The 21,296-nt window shown below is 48.3% G+C and overlaps 1 protein-coding gene across 2 annotated transcripts in view; it reads right to left on the reverse strand.

Moving 5' to 3' along the window:
- Positions 1-21,296, reverse strand: part of LOC147122673 (alpha-1,3-mannosyl-glycoprotein 4-beta-N-acetylglucosaminyltransferase B-like) — a 351,636-nt gene that overhangs the window by 158,950 nt on the left and 171,390 nt on the right. For both annotated transcript variants that reach the window (XR_015081357.1, XM_086008872.1), the window contains exon 3: positions 13,869-14,009. Coding sequence is in view for 1 of the 2 variants with exons in the window: in XM_086008872.1 (XP_085864998.1) it covers positions 13,869-14,009 (141 nt within the window). In the remaining variant the exon portion in view is untranslated. The remainder of the gene's footprint in view (positions 1-13,868; positions 14,010-21,296) is intronic.

The following is a 21,296-nucleotide window of genomic DNA, read 5'->3' on the forward strand; positions in this document are numbered from 1 at the left end:
TTTCCCCTAATTGGCCAATTGATTTCCAGCTTGTGGGAACCCCTGGCCCAATGAGTCTTTTCATACAGAAAGTCGTCTTCGATGACGTCATCAATGCTGCTGTATTTAAGGCCTGCAAGCAGCCTTGCTTCTTCTGGAGACTGCAAACTTTATGGTATTGTAGTAAGGAATTCATTGATCAACTATGTCCACCAGCAGGCAAAAGTGTGCTCCACGCTTTGATGAGCCCTCCCTCCAAGCTCTGGTGGAGGGAGCAAGATCGAATAAGGATGTGCTCTTCCCTTCCTCAGGGAGAAAAAAGCCTCCCCAGCAGACTAAAGCTGTGTGGCTGCAAGTGGCCCAGGAGGCCAACTCCATACCAATGAGCCGCAGAACCTGGCTGCAATGCAGGAAGAGGTTTCATGACCACCTCCGCACAGGAAAAGTGAGTATGACTTTCCCATCTCCCTCAATCTGATCCCCATCGCCTCTCCTCACCAGCACTCTGCTTTGCCAACCTTTTCCTCCACATCCCACTTGACACTTACATCCCTGCACCCTTACCTCTCTCTCTATTCACTTAACTATTCGACCATGTAGCCCTCATACTCCCTATCACGGTAATGCAACAACAACAACTTACAACGCACAGGGAGGGCCCTTCGTCTCCTTCTAAGCAGCTGTGCTATGCATTCTCTACACTCACTCCTTCATTCTCACTCAAACTCCACTTGTGTCCCTCATTGCAGGAAAAGAGAGCCCACAATTAGAGGGAAAGAGCCATGATAGGAGGAGGGCCACCCTTAGTAGCCCAGCTCACCGCCTGGGATGAGACGGCCCTGGAAATCGCCGGGATCGAGGAGGATTTCCAAGTGGGGGACGGACAGACGGGCGCATCACAGCAAGCTGGTGACAGAATAGTTTGGCATCCCTCTCATTGACATTGCAGGAGTCACTGATAATGATTCTGATGCTCTAACAGATTGATTTATGATCATCTGCACTATTCAATGTGCATGTAACCTTGACCTCACATCTCTAACTCTTTCCTTTATTCCCCCGCAGGACTATCGAAAGCTCCTGTCCCCACTGTCCAGGAGGAAGAGCCTGAGCTTCCAGACTCCTCAGAGGAAGCTGCAATCTCTGAGGGGGCAGCATCAGCAGAATTCAGCGCACCCAGCACCAGCGCAGACACTCACACCTCGGTGGGACCTTCGTGAGATAGAATAGTGTTGTCTCCTGGTTATCACAGCTCACAAGTGAGCATCAGCAGATGGTGCAGACAGGGACAGTAGTGGAGTGTCCTTGTCGGAGGGCGCAGGATTCTGCCAGCTCGGCTCAGCTGCATGTCGACCCTGTGCCTCCGGGTTCATCCAGGAGAGCGGTGCTGGAGCTCCAGGAACAGGTGCAGGAGTCTCTGGCAGATTTTGTCTTCAGGGTCGCTGTGAGTGTGGAGCGAATGGAGGAGTCCATCGTGAACATGAGCAGAGCCTTTGTGGAGGCATTGGCGCATGAACGCATCACCACGGAAAGGATGGCTAACTCCGTGGTAAGGCTGGCTACCGTAGAGGAGAGGATGGCTACGGTAGAGGAGAGGATGGCTACGGCCATGGAGGAGCTTAGTCGCCAGGGTCTTGAAAACATGGTCATTGTTCAGAATAGAATGATATCTCTTGAGGAGCAAAGGTCAGCTATTGAGCATAGAAACCAGACCTTCATGGAAGTCCTCTGGAGTAGGACTTCCTGTGCAGAAACGAGTCCTCATGGCTCCCCTGAAGTGCAGCAGGGTGCTGTCAAGCCACTTGCTAGCTCTGAAGTGGGGCTGACCCATGAGAGGGATGTTGGTGGCAGACAACAATGAAGTGGGGCTCCTCTCCAAGTGCTCACACGACCATGCCACTGCAGAGCCCTCGGTGAGAGCCCTACCAGAGTCCTCACCCAGCTGAGATGGGCGTCTCAGCCCCTGCACATCCACAGGAGCAGCAGACTGTTGCCGAGCCCTCACAGGTTCGCAACCCCAGAGGACGCCCACCAAAGGCGTCAAGACAGGAGCAGCAAGAAAGTGAGCAAGGGCCCTCCACATCTGCTGAAGCCACAGGGGAAGCACCATGTAGGAGTATGTGTAAGAGGAAGATAATGCACAAGTAGTCACTTGGGTGCTGTGATGTATTGTATTTGGACCAGGTATCCTTGTCATGGTATCATAGACAGATTTGATGGCAAACTGTTGAAGTTGTGGCTTGTGTCATTTCGCAAATGGGACTTTCACATTGAGGGCTTAGGGCGACTTGCAATTGTTAGTATGGTGGTTAGAGTGATAGGAATTCGCAGGTTCTTGTCCATTGTCGATGCTCTGGTAAGAAGGTGCGAGGCAAAAGTGTTTGATTGTGCAGGCTAAGCAAATCTGGCCAACATGAGTGCGTCCCTTGCATCCCGGGCAGCAATGTGGTCGCACTCTGGCACCTTCTGGCTTGTGCAACTTCAGGTGGGTGAGCAGCAGCTTGGCGCTCCTGTTGTTGCTCCTGCTGTTGGTGCCGCTGGGCCCCCGGGGATCGGGAGTGCCGGCAAAAGAGCCTGACACTCAAGAGAAGTGCCGGGCTCATGGAGGCCGGGGATGGCAGTGGAGGCAGGTGCTGGCAGGCGGCCAGCAACAAAAATAGCTGCCCGGCACCTTGCCTTTAAATAGTGCCGCCCTGACCGCAGGTAGGCCCCCCTGACCCCGTCGAACATAGCGGCTGGCGGTAAGTCAGGGGACACTGCCGAAGATTGAAGTTGGGGCGCAAGCGGGGTGCTGCGCACGGTGATGACATCATCGCCGGTGGCGCAGTGCCACGGGGCGCTAACGGTTACCGCTGCCGCTAACCTGCTACTGAATTTCACGGGTGGCGTTGGCGGCGCCGCACCTGGGCGCTAGTTGCTTTGCACCCACTTAGGGCGCTAACGGGAGGCTCAAAGCAACCGAATTTTCCCCCCACTGTGTCCAGCTTTGACTCCCTCACATGGTGGATTTAGAGAAGGGCCGCGAGACTGATACCTCATTTAAAGGTCCTTTGTTGCCATGATAGAGTTAGAGAGCTGGAGAGTTTAACTCTAGAAAAGCAGAGACCAAGGACATAGATACATAGATACATAGAAGATAGGAGCAGGAGTAGGCCATTCGGCCCTTCGTGCCTGCTCCGCCATTTAATGAGATCATGGCTGATCCTTTAATTCAGTATCCCGTCCCCGCCTTCTCTCCGTAACCCTTAACCCCTTTTGCCCGTAGAAATATATCTAATTCCCTCTTAAATATATTTAATGAGCTGGCGTACACTGCCCTCTGTGGCAATGAGTTCCACAGGTTCACCACTCTCTGAGTGAAGAAATTCCCCCTCATCTCTGTCCTAAATGGTTTAGCCCTTATCCTTAAATTATGTCCTCTAGTTCTGTTCTCACCCGCCAAGGGAAACATTCCTTCTGCATCCAGTCTGTCTAGACCTGTCAGAATTTTATACACTTCTATGAGGTCCCCTCTCAATCTTCTAAACTCCAGTGTGTACATCCCTAAACTACATAGTCTCTCCTCATAGGTCATTCCCGCCATTCCTGGTATCAGCCTGGTGAATCGCCGCTGCACCCCCTCCATGGCAAGAACATCCTTCCTCAGATGAGGCGACCAAAACTGTACACAGTACTCGAGGTGTGGTCTCACCAGTGCCCTGTACAGCTGCAGCAAGGTATCCCTGTTCCTGTATTCTAACCCTTTTGCTATGAAGGCCAGCATACCGTTTGCCTTCTTGACCGCCTGTTGCACCTGCATGCTCGCCTTCAGTGACTGGTGTACAAGAACACCCAGGTCTCTCTGTACTTCCCCCTCTCCCAATCTATTGCCATTTAAATAATAATTTGCCCTCCCGTTCCTGCACCCAAGGTGGATAACTTCGCACTTGTCCACATTATAGTGCATCTGCCATTTATCCGCCCAATCGCCCAGTCTGTCCAAATCGCTCTGGAGCTTCCTGGTCTCTTCCTCTGAGCCCACCCCACCTCCTAGTTTAGTGTCGTCTGCAAATTTGGAAATGCTGCATCCGACTCCCTGATCCAGGTCATTAATGTAAATTGTGAACAGCTGGGGGCCCAGGACAGATCCCTGTGGTACCCCACTTGTTACTGCCTGCCATTCAGAAAATGAGCCGTTTATTCCAACTCTCTGTTTTCTATCTGACAGCCAGTTCCCTATCCACGCCAAAACTTTCCCCTTTATCCCATGAGCCTCAATTTTCCATGCTAATCTTTTATGTGGGACCTTATCGAAGGCCTTTTGGAAGTCCAGGTACACCACATCTACTGGCTCTCCCCCATCTATTCTACCAGTTACTCCCTCAAAAAATTCCAATAGATTAGTCAAGCACGATTTACCCTTTGTAAATCCATGTTGACTCTGTCCTATCCTGTCCCCATTTGCTAAGTGCTCCGCTATTTCATCCTTAATGATGGACTCCAGCATTTTGCCCACAACTGATGTAAGGCTTACAGGTCTGTAATTACCTGCTTTTTCCCTACCCCCCTTTTTGAATAGTGGGGTAACGTTAGCTACCCTCCAATCCATCGGCACTGTTCCCGAGTCTAATGAATTCTGAAAAATCATCCTTAGTGCATCCGCTATCTCTAGGGCCACCTCCTTCAGTACCCTAGGATGCATGTTATCAGGCCCTGGGGATTTGTCCACCTTCAATCCCTTTAGCTTCCTTAACACCATATCCTTAGAGATATTGATTTGCGTCAGTTCCTCCTTTGCCAATGTCCCTATTTTTCCCGATATCCCAGGGAGGTTTTTTGTGTCTTCCTTCGTAAAGACTGACCCAAAGTATGCATTTAGTTGATCTGCCATTTCCTTATTTCCCATTATATATTCCCCCGTATCTGACTGCAATGGACCAACTTTGGTTTTCACCAGTCTTTTCCTTTTGATATATTTATAAAAGCTTTTGGAGTTAGTTTTTATATTTTCCGCCAGCTTGTTTTCGTAAGCTATTTTGCCCCTCTTGATCATGCCCTTTGCCCTCCTTTGCTCTATCTTAAACTGTTCCCAATCTTCCGCTCTGGCGCTTTTTTTGGCTATTTTATACGCCCTATCTTTGGATTTTATGCTGTCTCTAATTTCCCCTGTTATCCACGGTTGAGTCACCTTTTTAGATTTCCTTTTATGCCAGATTGGTATAAACAATTTTTGCAATTTTGTCATTCTATCTTTAAATGTTTGCCATTGTTTATCTACCTCCAGTCCTCTCAGGAACGTTGTCCAATCAGACCTACTCAGTTCCCGTCTCATGGCATCATAATTCCCCTTGTTTAAATTCAGGACCTTAGTCTCTGAGTCAATTTCTTCGCTCTCCATTTCGAGTGAGAAATCGATCATGTTATGATCGCTCTGACCCAAGGGTCCCCGTACAACAAGATTACTGATTAGTCCCTTCTCATTGCACAGTACCCAGTCCAATATAGCCTGTTCCCGAGTTGGTTCCTCGACATATTGATCCAGATAACCATCCCTTAAACACTCAAGGAATTCCTCCTCCTCATTATTTTTACTGATTAGGCTAGTCCAATCTATATGTAAGTTAAAGTCACCTATGATGACAGCTGTGCTCTTATTGCACGCTTCTCTAATTTCCCTCGTGATGCCCTCCCTAACCTCTATTTTACTATTTGGAGGCCTATATACCACTCCTATTAATGTTTTTCGCCCCTCGCTATTTCTTAGCTCCACCCATATAGATTCTGTATTAACTGAGTTAATATCCTTCCTTTCAATTGCATTTATCCCCTCTTTTACTAGCAATGCTACCCCTCCTCCCTTTCTTTTTTGTCGATCCTTCCTAAATACTGAATACCCCTGTATGTTAAGCTCCCAGCCCTGCTCACCCTGCAACCATGTTTCCGTAATCCCAATTAGATCATAATTATTAACCTCTATTTCCACAGCTAATTCATCTACCTTGTTCCTGATGCTTCTCGCATTAAGGTATAAAACCCTCAGGCTTTTTTTATGCTCACATTTTTTATGAATTAGTTTGGCCCTTTGTTTTTTGTTCCTCACCCTTTTACCATTTATTTCTGTCTGCCTTTCACTTTCCTCTATTTCACTACATAGGTTTCTAGCCCCCTGCCATACTAGTTTAAATGCTCCCGAACTGCTTTATCAAAAATTACCCCGAGAACATCAGTTCCATCTCTGCACAGGTGTAGACCGTCCCTTTTGTATAGGTCACACCTACCACAAAACTGGTTCCAATGCCTCAAAAATTTAAAACCCTCCCTCTTACACCACTGCTCAAGCCACATATTTAGCCTAACTATCCTGTTCTCTGTACTCTTACTAGCACGTGGCACTGGTAGTAATCCAGAGATTACTACCTTCGAGGTCCTACTTTTTAGCTTGGCTCCTAACTCCCTAAATTCTACTTGTAGGACCTCTTCCCTTTTTTTAGCTACGTCGTTGGTACCAACATGTATCACGACAACTGGCTGTTCCCCCTCCCCCTCCAGAATGTTCTGCACCCGCGCCGAGACATCCTTGACCCTTGCACCAGGGAGGCAACATACCATCCTGGAGTCTCGGTCGCGACCACAGAAACCCCTATCTATTCCCCTTACAATCGAATCCCCTATTACTATAGCCCTGCCACTCTTTTTCCCTCCCTTCTTTGCAACAGAGCCAGTCATGGTGCCATGAGCCTGGCTGCTGGTGCCTTCCCCCGATGCGTCACCCCCCCCGACAACAGTACCTAAGACGGTGAACCTGTTGCTAAGGGAGACAACCCCAGGGGATTTCTGCACTACCTTCCTGCCCTTGCTCTGCCTTTTGGTCACCCATGTACTGTCTACGCTGGCCTTAACCTGCGGTGTGACCAACTCACTAAATGTGCTATCCACACCCCTCTCAGAATCGTGGATGCTCCAAAGTGAGTCCATCTGCAGCTCAAGGGCCGTCATGCGGTCCCACATATGATTGAGATCTTTAAAATAATGAAAGGATTAGTCCATGTAGATAGAACCTATCTATCTTGACTAGCCTATGAGGAGAGATTGAGTAGACTTTTTTTATTTGTTCCTGGGATGTGGGTGTCGCTGGCAAAGCCAGTATTTATTGCCCGTCCCTAATTGCCCTTGAGAAGGTGGTGGTGAGCCGCCTTCTTGAACCACTGCAGTCCATGTGATGAAGGTGCTCCCATAGTGCTGTTAGGGAGGGAGTTCCAGGATTTTGACACAGCGACGATGAAGGAATGGCCAATATATTTCCAAGTCAGGATGGTGTGTGATTTGGAGGGGAACTTGGAGGTGGTGGTGTTCCCATGCGCCTACTGCCCTTGTCCTTCTAGGTGGTAGAGGTCGCGGGTTTGGGAGGTGCTGTCGAAGAAACCTTGGCGAGTTGCTGCAGTGCATCTTGTAGATGGTACACACTGCAGCCACGGTACGCTGGTGGTGGAGGGAGTGAATGTTTAAGGTGGTGGATGGGATGCCAATTAAGCGTCTGCTTTGTCCTGGATGGTGTCGAGCTTCTTGAGTGTTGTTGGAGCTGTACTCATCCAGGCAAGTGGAGAGTATTCCATCACACTCCTGACTTGTGCCTTGTAGGTGGTGGAAAGGCTTTGAGGAGTCAGGAGGTGAGACACTCACCACAGAATACCCAGCCTCTGACCTGCTCTTGTAGCTACATTATTTACATGGCTGGTCCAGTTAGGTTTCTGGTCAATGGTGACCCCCAGGATGTTGATGGTGGGGGATTCGGCGATGGTAATGCCGTTGAATGTCAAGGGGTGGTGGTTAGACACCTTCTTCTTGGAGATAGTCATTGCCTGGCACTTGTGTGGCGCAAATGTTACCTGCCACTTATCAGCCCAAGTCTGAATGTCGTCCAGGTCTTGCTGCTTGCGGGCATGGATTGCTTCATTATCTGAAGAGTTGCGAATGGAACTGAACACTGTGCAATCATCAGCGAATATCCCCACATCTGACCTTATGATGGAGGGAAGGTCATTGATGAAGTAGATGAAGATGGTTGGGCCTAGGACACTGCCGTATGTTCCCTAGAGTTTAGAAGAATGAGAGGTGATCTCATTGGAACATATACATTTCTTAAGGGGCTTGACAGGGCAAATGCTGGGAGGATGTTTCCCCTGGCTGGGGAGTCTAGAACTAGGGGTCACAGTCTCAGAATAAGGGGCTGGTCATTTAGGACTGAGATTACGAGACATTTCTTCACTCAAAGTGTTGTAAATCTTTGGAATTCTCTACCCCAGAGGCCAGTGGAGGCTCAGTCGTTGAATGTATTCAAGACAGAGATTGATAGATTTTTGGATACTAAGGGAATCAAGGAATATGGGGATAGTGCAGGAAGGTGGAGTTGAGGTAGGAGATCAGCCATGATCTTATTGAATGGCGGAGCAGGCTCGAAGGGCTGAATGGCCTACTCCTGCTCCTATTTCTTATGTTCTTATGTTATGGAAATCCAGGGGATATAAGTTAAGTAAGCAGAGAACAAGTTTGATGCTAGGAGGTATTTCTTTTCATAGAAGGTTGTCGACCTCGCCAAGAAATTGCCGGCTTATACAATGATATTGGGGGATGTGTTTGCCAGTCACCGTAGAACTTATATCATGGTCTTTGAAGGTCAAAGAGGAATTTCCCAGAGCTTTTTCCTAAATCGGCATATGGTTTTGATGTGCCTCAATAATTCCGAGACTCGAAGGTAGCAGAACAAAACAAGGCTTTTATTAACTTAGAACGAAACACGTAAGCGAGAGAGATGTCGTCCTTCTGGAGACTGGGGCTAGACTGAAGCTAGCTTACAAACGGGGCCAGGTATGGGCGGAGCCCTACACACAGCACATTCCAGCACATTCCAGTATACAATACAGCACATTCCAGTACACAATACAATGAGGTCTGGGGGAAGGGAAATGACACTGAAACCGATCTCAGTCACAGGCAGTGATGAATGGAAATATTTCATCACATTCACCCCTTCTATAGATTTAGTCTGTTCGGGGGTTTGATAGTCCTCTGCGACCGACGTGGCTGTTGCGGTGCCGCGGGTGTCGGCTGGGTGTCCCCGGTAGCCTCCTGGGTCTCTGCCGGGGGTGCCGCCAGGGTTGTTGAAGGGGTAGTTGGTGAGGGTGCCGTTGGTCAGTGTTCTTCCGGGGGTGATGAAAGAGTAGTGGGTGGGTAAGAGTTGCTGTGATCGTCGTTGCCGCTATTGCCGTGGTTGTTGTCGATGCCGGCTGGGGCGACGTCTTTTATGGACACGGTGTCCTCCCTTCCGTCGGCGTGCCGGACATATGCGTATTGGGGGTTGGCGTGGAGTAGGTGTACTGGCTCCACGAGAGGGTCCGTCTTGTGGCCCCTCACATGCCTTCGCACGAGTACCAGACCTGGGGTGGAGAGCCATGACGGCATGGATACGCCTGAGGTGGATTTCCGGGGAAAGACAAACATTCGTTCATGAGGCGTGGTATTAGTGGCCGTACACAATAGCGACCGTATCGAATGGAGCACATCCGAGAGGACTTCCTGCCAGCGGGAGATAGGGAGGCCCTTGGTCCTTAGAGCTAGAGTGACTGCTTTCCATACTGTCCCGTTCTCTCGCTCCACTTGGCCGTTACCCCGGGGGTTGTAGCTGGTGGTACGGCTCGTGGCGATCCCCCTGGACAGCATGTACTGGCGTAGCTCTTCACTCATGAAGGACGCCCCCCTATCCGTATGGATGTAGCTCGGCATACCGAACAGGCAGAACAGGCTGTTGAGGCATTTAATGACCGTGGCGCTGGTCATGTCTGGGCAGGGGAAGGCGAATGGGAACCGGGAGTATTCGTCCACAATGTTCAGGAAGTAAACATTGCGGTCGACGGACGGGAGGGGGCCCTTGAAATCTAAGCTGAGCCGCTCAAAGGGCCGTGTAGCTTTGATTAAGTGGGCTCTATCTGGGCGGTAGAACCGAGGCTTGCACTCAGCGCAAGTGCGGCAGTTCCTGGTCAGGGACCGAACTTCCTCAATCGAGTAGGGTAAGTTACGGGACTTTATGAAGTGGAACAGCCGCGTGACCCCTGGGTGGCAGAGGTCGTTGTGGAGGGTCTGTAGCCGATCCCCGGTGGCGCTGGCACACATCGCTCATGAGAGGGCGTCAGGGGATTCGTTAAGGGCCCCTGGCCGGTAAATGATGTCGTACTCGAAGGTGGAGAGCTCGATCCGCCACCTAAGAATCTTATCATTTTTAATCTTCCCCCTCTGTTTATTATTGAACATAAACGCTACCGACCGCTGGTCGGTAAGTAGGGTGAAGCGTTTGCCGGCTAGGTAGTGGCGCCAGTGGCGCACTGCCTCCACGATGGCTTGGGCCTCCTTTTCCACGGAGGAGTGTCTGATCTCGGGCCCTTGGAGGGTCCTCGAGAAGAAAGCTACGGGCCGCCCCGCCTGGTTGAGGGTGGCCGCCAAGGCGAAGTCAGACGCATCACTTTCCACTTGAAATGGAGTGTTCTCGTCCACTGCCTGTAGCGTGGCCCGCTCAATATCCTGCTTAATGCTTTTGAAGGCGGCGTGGGCCTCAGCAGAGAGCGGGAAAGAGGATGCTTTCAAGAGGGGGCGGGCTTTGTCGGAGTAGTTGGGGACCCATTGGGAATAATAAGAAAATAACCCCAGGCACCTTTTCAGGGCTTTGGGAGTGTTGGGCAGGGGCAGCTCCCGTAGGGGGCGCAATCGGTCGGGGTCTGGTCCGATTTCCCCATTCTCCACCACGCTGCCTAGTATGCAGAGGCGCGTGGTGTTGTAAGCGCACTTGTCCTCGTTGTAGGTGAGGTTGAGTTTTTGTGCGGTTTTCAGGAACCTCTCGAGGTTCGAGTCGTGATCCTGCTGGTTGTGACCGCAGATGGTGACGTTGTCGAGGTAGGGGAAGGTTGCCTGCAAGTGGTGGTCATCGACCATGCGGTCCATCTCCCTCTGGAAGACCGAGACCCCATTCGTCACCCCAAAGGGGACTCTGAGGAATTGGTAGAGGCGTCCGTTCGCCTCGAAGGCGGTGTACGGGCGGTCCTCTGGTCTGATAGGGAGCTGGTGGTACGCTGACTTGAGGTCGATGGTGGAGAACACCCGGTATTGGGCGATTTGGTTCACCATTTCTGATATGCGGGGTAGCGGGTAGGCATCTAGTAGGGTGTACCTGTTGATCGTTTGACTATAGTCGATCACCATCCGTTTCTTCTCGCTACCCCTTACCACTACCACTTGGGCGCGCCACGGGCTGTTGCTGCGTTCAATAATGCGCTCTTTCAGGAGCCTGTCTACCTCGGTCGCGATAAACCGCCTGTCCTCCCAGCTGTACCTCCTGCTTTTGGTCGCTATTGGCCGGCAGTTAGGGGTAAGGTTCGCGAATAGCGAAGGCGGCTTTACCTTCAGGGTAGCCAGACCGCACACTGTGAGGGGCGGCTGGGACCCACCGTACTTGAGCGTGATGCTTTGGTGGTTGCACTGGAAATCCAGGCCCAAGATCACGCTCGCATATAGGTTCTTCATGATTAATACTTTAAAATTATCATATACAGTTCCGTTAACGCACAATTGTACCGTGCAGTAACCCAGAATGGTCGATGTCTGGGTTTTGTCAGCCATAGAGATGGTACCCTGAGTAGGGACCACCTTTAGGGAGAGTTGTTGTGCCAGTTCTGGGTGGATAAAGCTCTCCGTGCTTCCACTGTCAATTAAGCATTTAACCCGGCACCCGTTTACCTCGATGTCCACCATTGATCTGGATAGCGGGTGCGGCCTGGTCTGGTCCACTGTGACCGATGCCACTGTAGGGCCCTGATCGATACAAGATGGCGTCCACGCTGTCTGCTCACAAGATGGCGGACCCCACGAGGTCGGGCAAGATGGCGTCCAAGATGGCCGCTCCCACGGCGCACACGCGGCGGTGGCGGGTTTTCCGGCGGTTGGTTTTCCGGCGGGGTTCCCTCTGCACACCTTCCCGAAGTGCCCCTTCTTACCGCACTTAAAGCAGGTGGTGCCTTTCGCCGGGCACAGGTTTCTGGTGTGCTTTGGCTGCCCGCAGAAGTAGCAGTTGGGTCCCTGACGCGTCGCGGCTGTCGTAGGGCTTCTGGGGGGAGAGCGGGGCCCAGCCGGTGTCGGGCTGTCGGGCGGGGAAGATGCCTTCCAAGATGGCAGCGCCCTCGGTGCACACGTGGCGGCGTGGACGGCGCGGGCTGAAGAGTAGGCGTCCGAGTTTCTCTGGGCCACATCCAGGGATCGCGCGGTGTCCGCAGCCTGTTTCAGGTCCAACCCCGTTTTTTCCAGCAGTCTTTGCCGGATGTAAGTGGAGCTGAGGCCTGTGATGAAGGCATCGCGAACAAGCTCGTCAGTGTACACTGCGGCTTTTACATCTCGGCACTTGCAGTCTTTGCCAAGCATTTTCAGGGTGCTTAGGAACTCCTCCACCGATTCCCCAGGTCGCTGTGCGCGGGTGGCGAGCAGGTGCCTAGCATACACCTCATTCGTAGGCTGCTGGTAATGCGCCTTTAAGATGTCGCAGGCGGCCAGGTACGTCTCGGCGTCTTGGATGAGGGGGTAAACCCGGTGGCTTACCCAATTCCGCAGAATTCTGAATCTCATCCTTGCAGCGTCCGTAGCGTCTTTGACGGCTGCGGAATTGTCCAGGAAGAATTCCATACACTCAAACCAGTGTCCGAAGCGTGCTGATGCGTCCGGAGCATATTGATCCAAATCCAAACGTTCGGGTTTCAGGAGTTGATCCATAGTGTTGAAAATAAGTTAATAAAATTGATGTGCCTCAATAATTCCGAGACTCGAAGGTAGCAGAACAAAACAAGGCTTTTATTAACTTAGAACGAAACACGTAAGCGAGAGAGATGTCGTCCTTCTGGAGACTGGGGCTAGACTGAAGCTAGCTTACAAACGGGGCCAGGTATGGGCGGAGCCCTACACACAGCACATTCCAGCACATTCCAGTATACAATACAGCACATTCCAGTACACAATACAATGAGGTCTGGGGGAAGGGAAATGACACTGAAACCAATCTCAGTCACAGGCAGTGATGAATGGAAATATTTCATCACAGGTTTTGCCTCAGTTTCTTTGCCTGAAGAAAGACAAGCTCACTACAGTGTGACTCAGTGGCAGCACTCTCGCCTCTGGGTGAGAAGGTTATAGGTTCAAGTCCCACTCCAGGGATTTGAGCACAAAATCTAGGCTGACACTCCAGTCCAGTCCAGTAGTGCAGTGCTGCACTGTTGGAGGTGCTTTCTTTCAGATGAGACATTAAAGATCCTATGGCACTACCTTGAAGAAGAGCAGGGGAGTTCTCCCTGGTGTTCTGGCCAATATTTATTCATCAATCAAGAATTTAAAAAAAAACGATTATCTGTTCATTATTACATTGATGTTTGTGGGAGCTTGCTGTGCACAAATTGACTGCCACGTTTCCTACATTACAACAGTGACTACACTTCAAAAGTACTTAATTGGCTGTAAAACATGTCCTGAGGTCATAAAAAGGTGCAGTATAAATGCAAGACTCTTTTTTTAAATTTTACATTTGAATTGTGCTGCATTAATACAAAAATTCAAGGCTTTGACTATCCTAACCTAGGTGGAAACAGCAGTAGTCTGGGAGAAGAAAAAAAGAGTTTAAAAAAAAACTTCAGAGAAAAAGAGACAACTTTTAAATGCTGAACAGTTTCAAGTACCACAGGAAAATGTGAGAATCCTACTGTTACACTTTTAAATGCAGCTATTTAAGGTAACCATTCAGACTGACACATTAGAGGGAGTATTTTACAGTATGTTTAAAATCTGGTAATTTTCGGCAACAGTTTTAAATGTTCCTGGTTGTTTCTTACCTCCAGTCCTCCCCTGTCCTATCAGTACTTTTGGTTGAAGGCTGTCCTCATTGGACATCAGATGAGGAAGGTAATAGAAGATATTTGGTGACTGAACATTATGCTTTCTGGTGAGGTTCAATGCTTTCATCTTCATTGCATCTGAAATCAGAGAGACCAATGTTAAGGTAATATGCTGCATGCAACCATGCTTATTTTCTAGATTGAAATCTCTAACAGTTTGCATTAACTGTGTCAGCTTGCTGTACTTAGTAGCAGGGTTCAAGCCCTGCTTCAGGACTTCAGCACATAATCTAGGCCGAGACTTAAGCGCAGTACTGAAGGAGTGCTTAATTGGTGGAGGTGCTGTATTTTGGACAAAGTGTTATACTGAGGCCTTGTTTGCCTGTTTCATTGGATGGAAAAAAAATCCCATAGCACTACTTGACGAAGCACAAGAAGCTCTCTTGATGTCTTGGCCAACATTCCTGCTTCAACCAACATGAATTGGCCATCCATCTCACTTCCTGTATGTGCAACCTTGCTGTGTAAAATGAGCTGCCATGTTTGGCCACAATTCAAAAACAATTCATTGGCTGTGGGCGGCTTTAGGGTATCCTGAGGATATGAAAGATGCTATATAAAGGCTGTATCTACTATTGAAAGGCATTTGAGGCCTTTGGCAAGAGCTGTCTGTACAGAAGCATTCACTTTGTTCAGCTCATTCCTCATCTGTGACAAGGAAGACAATCTTGTGCAACATACGTTGAAAGCCGGCTTCTGTGTTGTAGAATGCGAGAGGAATTCACCCGCTTGAGCTGCTTTGTATATTATGGATCTTCCTGGCCCCCGGCCTCAGTTAAACCAGGAAGTTTACTTTGGGGTTGAGTCCAGACCCAGATGCCAGAAGCCAGCAGCACTAGGATAGCACTGAACCCGACATAAAGGGAACACCTGACTGATTCAGGAGGATTCTTCCCCCTTCCTCCCTCCGTCCCTCTCACTCTGATATAAGAATGGTGAGCATGTTTCCCTTTTGTATCTGTAAAAGCTACATAGGTGGTAAAGAATTTCCAGCTTCAGCTGCAAACCAGAAAGTGTAATTTATATTAATAATAAAGATTGCTTGTGACAGCACAGTCTAAGACATAGCTCGGTTTCCTTCCTGTGTTAGAATCTTTTTAACCAAGAAAAGCCAATTTTGCTAGACACCTGTTCTTATTAATCATCTCCAGCTGCACCACGGCACTCTGACAGCTCATACTGAAAACCAAGCACCACAAACACAAACACGCACCTATCCACCATTGGAGAAATGAAGAGTCACTGCAGCTGCCAATGATGAGCGGTCTGAGTCTCTGGCTTCAGACAGGTGAACACTGGCATTGTCCCAAGTTTGGCCGTGAAAAGTCAAATCAGTCCTAGAATCTCTAAGGCTGGCTATGACTGCAATGAAACACGGTCGACTGTGAGAAAAGTGCTTTTTCTGCAGGCTTTTCAGTAGAATAGGCCTTTTTAGACTCAAAGTTGTTTTTGTCAGCAGTTTGTGTAACTGTCCTTGTACACCCACGTCGGAAGATATTTTGTCAACTGTGGTTATCTTATGTTTATGGGATCACAGCACGGGAACCATTGGTTGACTGTTCCTGCCTATTTTGAAATGTGTGGGAATTGTTAGAAGGCTGCTTGGCTTGGGAAAACATTGAAATCTATTGACATACAGGCTCAAAAACAGGCTCAAGTTCCCATAATATAAGGATTGTTTTAATGTTTATAAGGTAGACTTAAAGCATAGTCACAGCGCCAGGGACCCGGGTTCGAATCCGGCCCCGGGCAACTGTCTGTGTGGAGTTTGCACATTCTCCCCGTGTTTGCGTGGGTTTTCTCCGGGTGCTCCGGTTTCCTCCCACAGTCCAAAGATGTGCGGGTTAGGTTGATTGGCTATGATAAATTGACCCTTAGTGTTAGGGGGATTAAATACGTGGGGTTACGGGGATAGGGTGGGATATGTGTTGGTGTAGGGGTTACGGGGATCGGGTGGGATATGTGTTGGTGCAGGCTCGATGGGCTGAAATGGCCTCTATCTGCACTGTGGGGTTTCTGTGATTCTGTGATTCTGTGAATATTAGAACGTTCTTGGAGCAAGGCTGGACTGCTTACGTATTATGACAAGGCCATTTGAGATCAATCACCTTGAAACCTTGTAGATGTTAACAGGTTGTATCTGTCTTATGTTATAAGTATAAGCTTTGAATCTTAACTTTGTGTATTAGCTTATTTTGTAACTAATACATAAATATACCTTAGGAAGAAGGCTCCCTCTAGTCTCTGAGTATCAAAGACCTAATCGAATACAAATTGCTTACATCAAAGTGGAACTTAGAATGTCCAATCTCTAGTATTATGTCAAACACAGGAAGATTTGTAATATATAATCTGGCTGGCTACCTTTTGCAAAGTCCAAAGTTAAACAGTGACAGGATAGGGGTGGGGACAAGAGGTGAGATTATGGCTTGAGTTCTGATGCTTTCACAATAACAAACAGTAGTGGAAAAATAGATTTCTGTTAAAGAAATTTGGCTTTTGGTGTCTTGGTTAAAGTCTGTGAGTTAGATATATTAATGTTACCGATTACACTATATCAATCCATTCCAGCAGTAAATATATTAAGGCAAGTACCAACCCACAAAAACTTTCCACCTTTAAAATTTTTGTGGACCTGAAGAAAATAGACAATGTACCAATTGCCTTTTGTACAATCACTTATGCAAATTGAACCAAATAATTGGCTTAACAAAAAGATGTGTTTCCTCAACTATTCCACTGGACTCCTGCCATAACGCCACTGGGTATGGGCAAAACAGCTTGGAATAAGGCCGGGACCTTGATACACCGGGTTGCAACCTTATTGTGCTTGGCCTTGCAATGGGTAGAGCCTCCGCCCTACCCTTACATGGACAACCATGTCAAAGGGAGCATGAGCGAGGGCAGGAGCTCCCTATACTGGGAGTGCACTTCCCCAGCCCATATGGGACCTGGTGTAAGACTGGAGGCTGGTACGGTAAAAGTCAGCTGAGCCGTATTGGCTTCCAGAAGGGTACAACTGGGCCCCATAAAAAGGTCCAGGCCAGGAAAGCAGCCTTTAAAATGGGAACATTTTTAAATAAAACACTTTAGTATTGAGAAGCAGGAACTAAGACTGAGTGAGAGACCGGGGCCTGCGGAGAGCGTAAGACCAAACCCAGAGAGAGAGAGAGAACTGGGCCTGATGAGTATGAGGTGTCGAATTGGAGATCGAAGCCCGAGCGAGAAAGAGAGAGACCGGGGCTGAGAACCAAAGTGGCGGGAGTCGGATCGGGAAAAGGTCAACAGTGGGGGAACAGTTTAAAAGGAGAATGGGAGATCCAGAACAGCAGCAAGTGAGGAGGGGTGGCAGCCAGAAAAAGCTAAATATTATTTAAGTAGTAATTCAGCTAAGCTCTAATTTATAGTTTTTACTATAGAATAGCTTCAGAGATTAGGTAAAAATAATAATAAATTAGAATAAGTAATAGAAATAATTCAATGAACAAAAAACTTAAAAATATTCCCTGTTGCGTTACATTTATGAAAAGGTATGGCAGGATTAGAGTCTAGAATGATGTGTGCAATATGCATGATGTGATCATGCCTGGACTCTCATGCTGTCCAGGGTGAATACATATACATGAAGTGTACAAAGGTTGCCCTCCTCGAACAAGAAGTTGTGCAGCTCGAGTCAGCTGGGCACACTCAGCACCATTTGGGAGGGAGAAAGTTTTCTGGAGCTGGCCTTCCAGAGGGTGGTCACCATCGGTAGACAGGGCAGAAAGCAACAGGTGTGGGTAGAAAGGGGATTGTCTGTGGAGCTGAATCTGTCTATGAGGCATACCTGTTTAGATACCAGTGGACAAAAAGGGTGACACTTAGGAGGGTAACCATAAGCAACTACAAGGCACTGACGAGCAAGTGGTTACCCATGGGGGAAACAGTACAGGTAGTAAATATAGGGGAGTGATGACTGTGGACGATTCTATAGTCAGAAGCTAGATGGCTTCTTTCGTCAATATGATCCAGCGCCCAGAATGGCATGTCGTACCTAAGGAAAAGTTTTAGGTTCCCGAGACATTGGGACCACATTTGAGGTCAGGGAAGGAAAGAAAAACGAGATGGCCTTCACCTAAACCAGAGCTGAACCTATGTCCTTGTGGAAAGGGTAAATAAGGCAGGGCTGGGGGGAGGGGTGTGGGGTGCAGGGGGAGATTTAAACAAATTAGGGGTGGGAAGGGAAAGTCCATACTGTAATTCAAAAAGTGTCAAATAAAGACCAGCAGGGCATTTGGGCAAGATAGGGGTTGTTACCTAAATAAAAGTTCAGTGCACAAATATATGTAACATAGAAATAAAACAAGTGAGTTAGAAGCACAAATTCAGATTAAAAGGTATGACGTAATAGCGATGACAGAAACCTGACTACAAACTGGGCATGATTGACAGCTAAACATTCCAGGCTGTAGGATCTATAGAAGAGACAGGGAAATTGGGAAACACAATTACTGTGGTAGAAAGAAAGAATTACACTAAGGGTAAACTGGCAGTGGAATTAAGGAACAGCAAAAATGCAAGACTCTGGTAGGAGTTATCTACAGACCTCCTGATATAGTGATGTAGTGGGGGGACGTATAAATATAGAGATCAGGGAAGCATGAAGAAAAACAATGTGGTTATAATAGGAGATTTTAATTTTCACAGACTGGGAGAAACAGAACAGCTCAAGTCATAAAATGCAATGAACTCAAGAATGCATTCAGGGCAGTATTCTCAGAACATGTGTTTTAGAATCATCAAAGGAACAGGCCGTGCTAGATTTAGTGATGGGTAACGAACCAAAACATTCTGATGGTAAAGGAACGTCTTGGGAATAGTAAACATAATACGATCAAAGTTGATATTAGGTTTGAGAGGAAGAAGGAAGAGTCACAAACCAGGGTTTCAAATTTTAATATGGCAAACTTCGAAGGGATGTGAAGTGAATTGACTACAGTAAAGTGGGCTGAAATATTCATGGTTAAACCTACAGGCAAGCAGGAGGCTCCTCGTTTACACAGTTAAGGGACCTAATGCCTGTTTTAGGGGCCACCAGGGATGCCTGAAAAATGGCCCAACCCAATTTCAGTTCGGATGTTCGGACTTTGGTCCCTGAAATTGGGCCTTGTTGCACCCATTTTATGCCTGTAAATGTAGGCTCATTAAAGACAAATGCAGGTGAGGCTATAATGGACAATAAGGAAATGGCAAACTTCTTAAGTAAATACTTTTGTATCTGTTTTCAGGGCAGAAAATGGCAACAAAATACAAATGGTACAAGATAGCCTAAAAATAAGTTATGGGGAGGAACTTACTAGATTTAATATAAGTTAAAAAATGGCAATAGAGAAAATAATGAAACTTAAGAATGAGCAATCACCAGGACTTGATGGTATTATTAATACCCCAGGGTAAATGGTTGGAACGTAGGAGGCAGAGAGTAGGGATAAAGGGAATGCACTCTGATTGGCGGGATGTGATAAGTGGTGTTCCCCAGGGATCTGTAATGGAACTGAAGTCAATGGAAATAAAAATCCGGAGAGATTTAAAACAGGCTGCCGACTCATTGTCACCCATTTTACACTATCGCACAAAGTCACCAGTCTGGAAGATATGACAGCCAGAGATAGTCACAAATCCCAAGTTAAAACAAATTGAACATGCACAGTGGCTTTTCTGAAACTAAAACAGAAAATGTTGGAAACAATTAGCAGGTCTCTCACCACCTGCCGATTGCCGACCTCCTCCCCTCCCAATTGCCAGGGACAGTCCCAAGGGTCCCCAGCTGCAACCTCCTGCTGCTAGTGTTCCTTCTCCCCTTGCCCGCCGGCCAGGCTGCCCATTTGGCTGGCTGCTGAGCAGGATATGGAGCACCCTCCCCCTAAATATCAGGACCATAATATCGCAAAGTGAAGTTTCCAGCACTTGAAAGTGTTGCAGGTTCGGAATGAATAACATCCTGTTAATGAGCTTCTCTTATGGCAGCAAAGGTTTCAGCGTAAGTTGCAAGAGTAGGCGTGTTGCTGCTGTTGCTTCTCAAACCACTAGACCCCACTGTGCTTAAGTTGTAGTGACATTGCCACTTTGCCACTGACAGAAACTTAACCGCAATGTAACGAAAGTGGCGCTGCTACTTTTAAAAGGGTTGCCTACAACCAAAAAAGGTTGTTTGTGGCAGTGCCTGTGTGGCAGTGCGCCTCCAATAGTAACATAAGCAAAATAGGCTTGTGCTGAGGGACAACAGCCATGCTTTTGGCTGATGACTGACAGCAGCAACTGAAAAATTCCTACCTGCCTTATAAAGGTAAGCAAAATCATAAGGCCTGCACATCAATAGTTCGGAACAGCAGCATAAAAAAGGCAGTTTCTATATCTGGGGATAGGTTATTGACTAACATTCACTACAAGCTCACTGACTCCCACAGCTATCTGGACTACACTTCCTCCCACCCCGCTTCCTGTAAGGACTCTATTCCATTCTCCCAGTTTCTCCGTCTCTGCCGCATCTGCTCCGACGATACCAACTTCCATACCAGTGCTTCAGACATGTCTTCCTTTTTCCTCAACCGAGGATTCCCCTCTACTTTGGTTGAGATAGCCCTCGACCGTGTCCGTTCTATCTCCCGCACTTCTGCCCTCGCCCCTGCCCCTCCCTCCCGGAACCACGATAGAGTTCCCCTTGTCCTCACCTTTCACCCCACCAGCCTCCATATTCAACGGATCATCCTCCGCCATTTCCGCCACCTCCAGCGTGATCCCACCACCAAACGCATCTTCCCGTCACCTCCCCTTTCAGCATTCCGTAGGGACCGCTCCCTCCGCGACAACCTAGTCCACTCCTCAATTACCCCCAGCACCCCTTCCCCTTCGGCTGGCACCTTTCCGTGCAAGCGCAGGAGATGCAACACATGCCCTTATACCTCCCTCCTTCCCACTGTCCAGGGCCCCAAACACCCCTTCCAGGTGAAACAGCGATTTACTTGTACTTCTTGCAATTTAGTATACTGTATTCGCTGCTCACGATGTGGTCTCCTCTACAATGGGGAGACCAAACGCAGATTGGGTGACCACTTTACGGAACACCTCCGTTCAGTCTGTAAGGGGAACCCGAGCTCCCGGTGGCCTGTCACTTTAATTCTCCGCTCCATTCCCACTCAGACCTCACCGTCCTCGGCCTCTTGCATTGTTCCATGGAAGCTCAGCGTAAGCTTGAGGGACAGCACCTCATCTTTCGATTAGGCACTCTACAGCCCTCTGGACTCAACATAGAGTTCAACAATTTCAGATCATAACCTCGGCCCCTATCACATTTATATATTTTCTTCTTTTTTTTATCCACACTTT

The sequence above is a fragment of the Somniosus microcephalus genome, chromosome 2 (assembly GCF_052327205.1).
Source record: "Somniosus microcephalus isolate GS21.2 chromosome 2, FLI_Smic_1.0, whole genome shotgun sequence".
Lineage (NCBI taxonomy): Eukaryota > Metazoa > Chordata > Chondrichthyes > Squaliformes > Somniosidae > Somniosus > Somniosus microcephalus.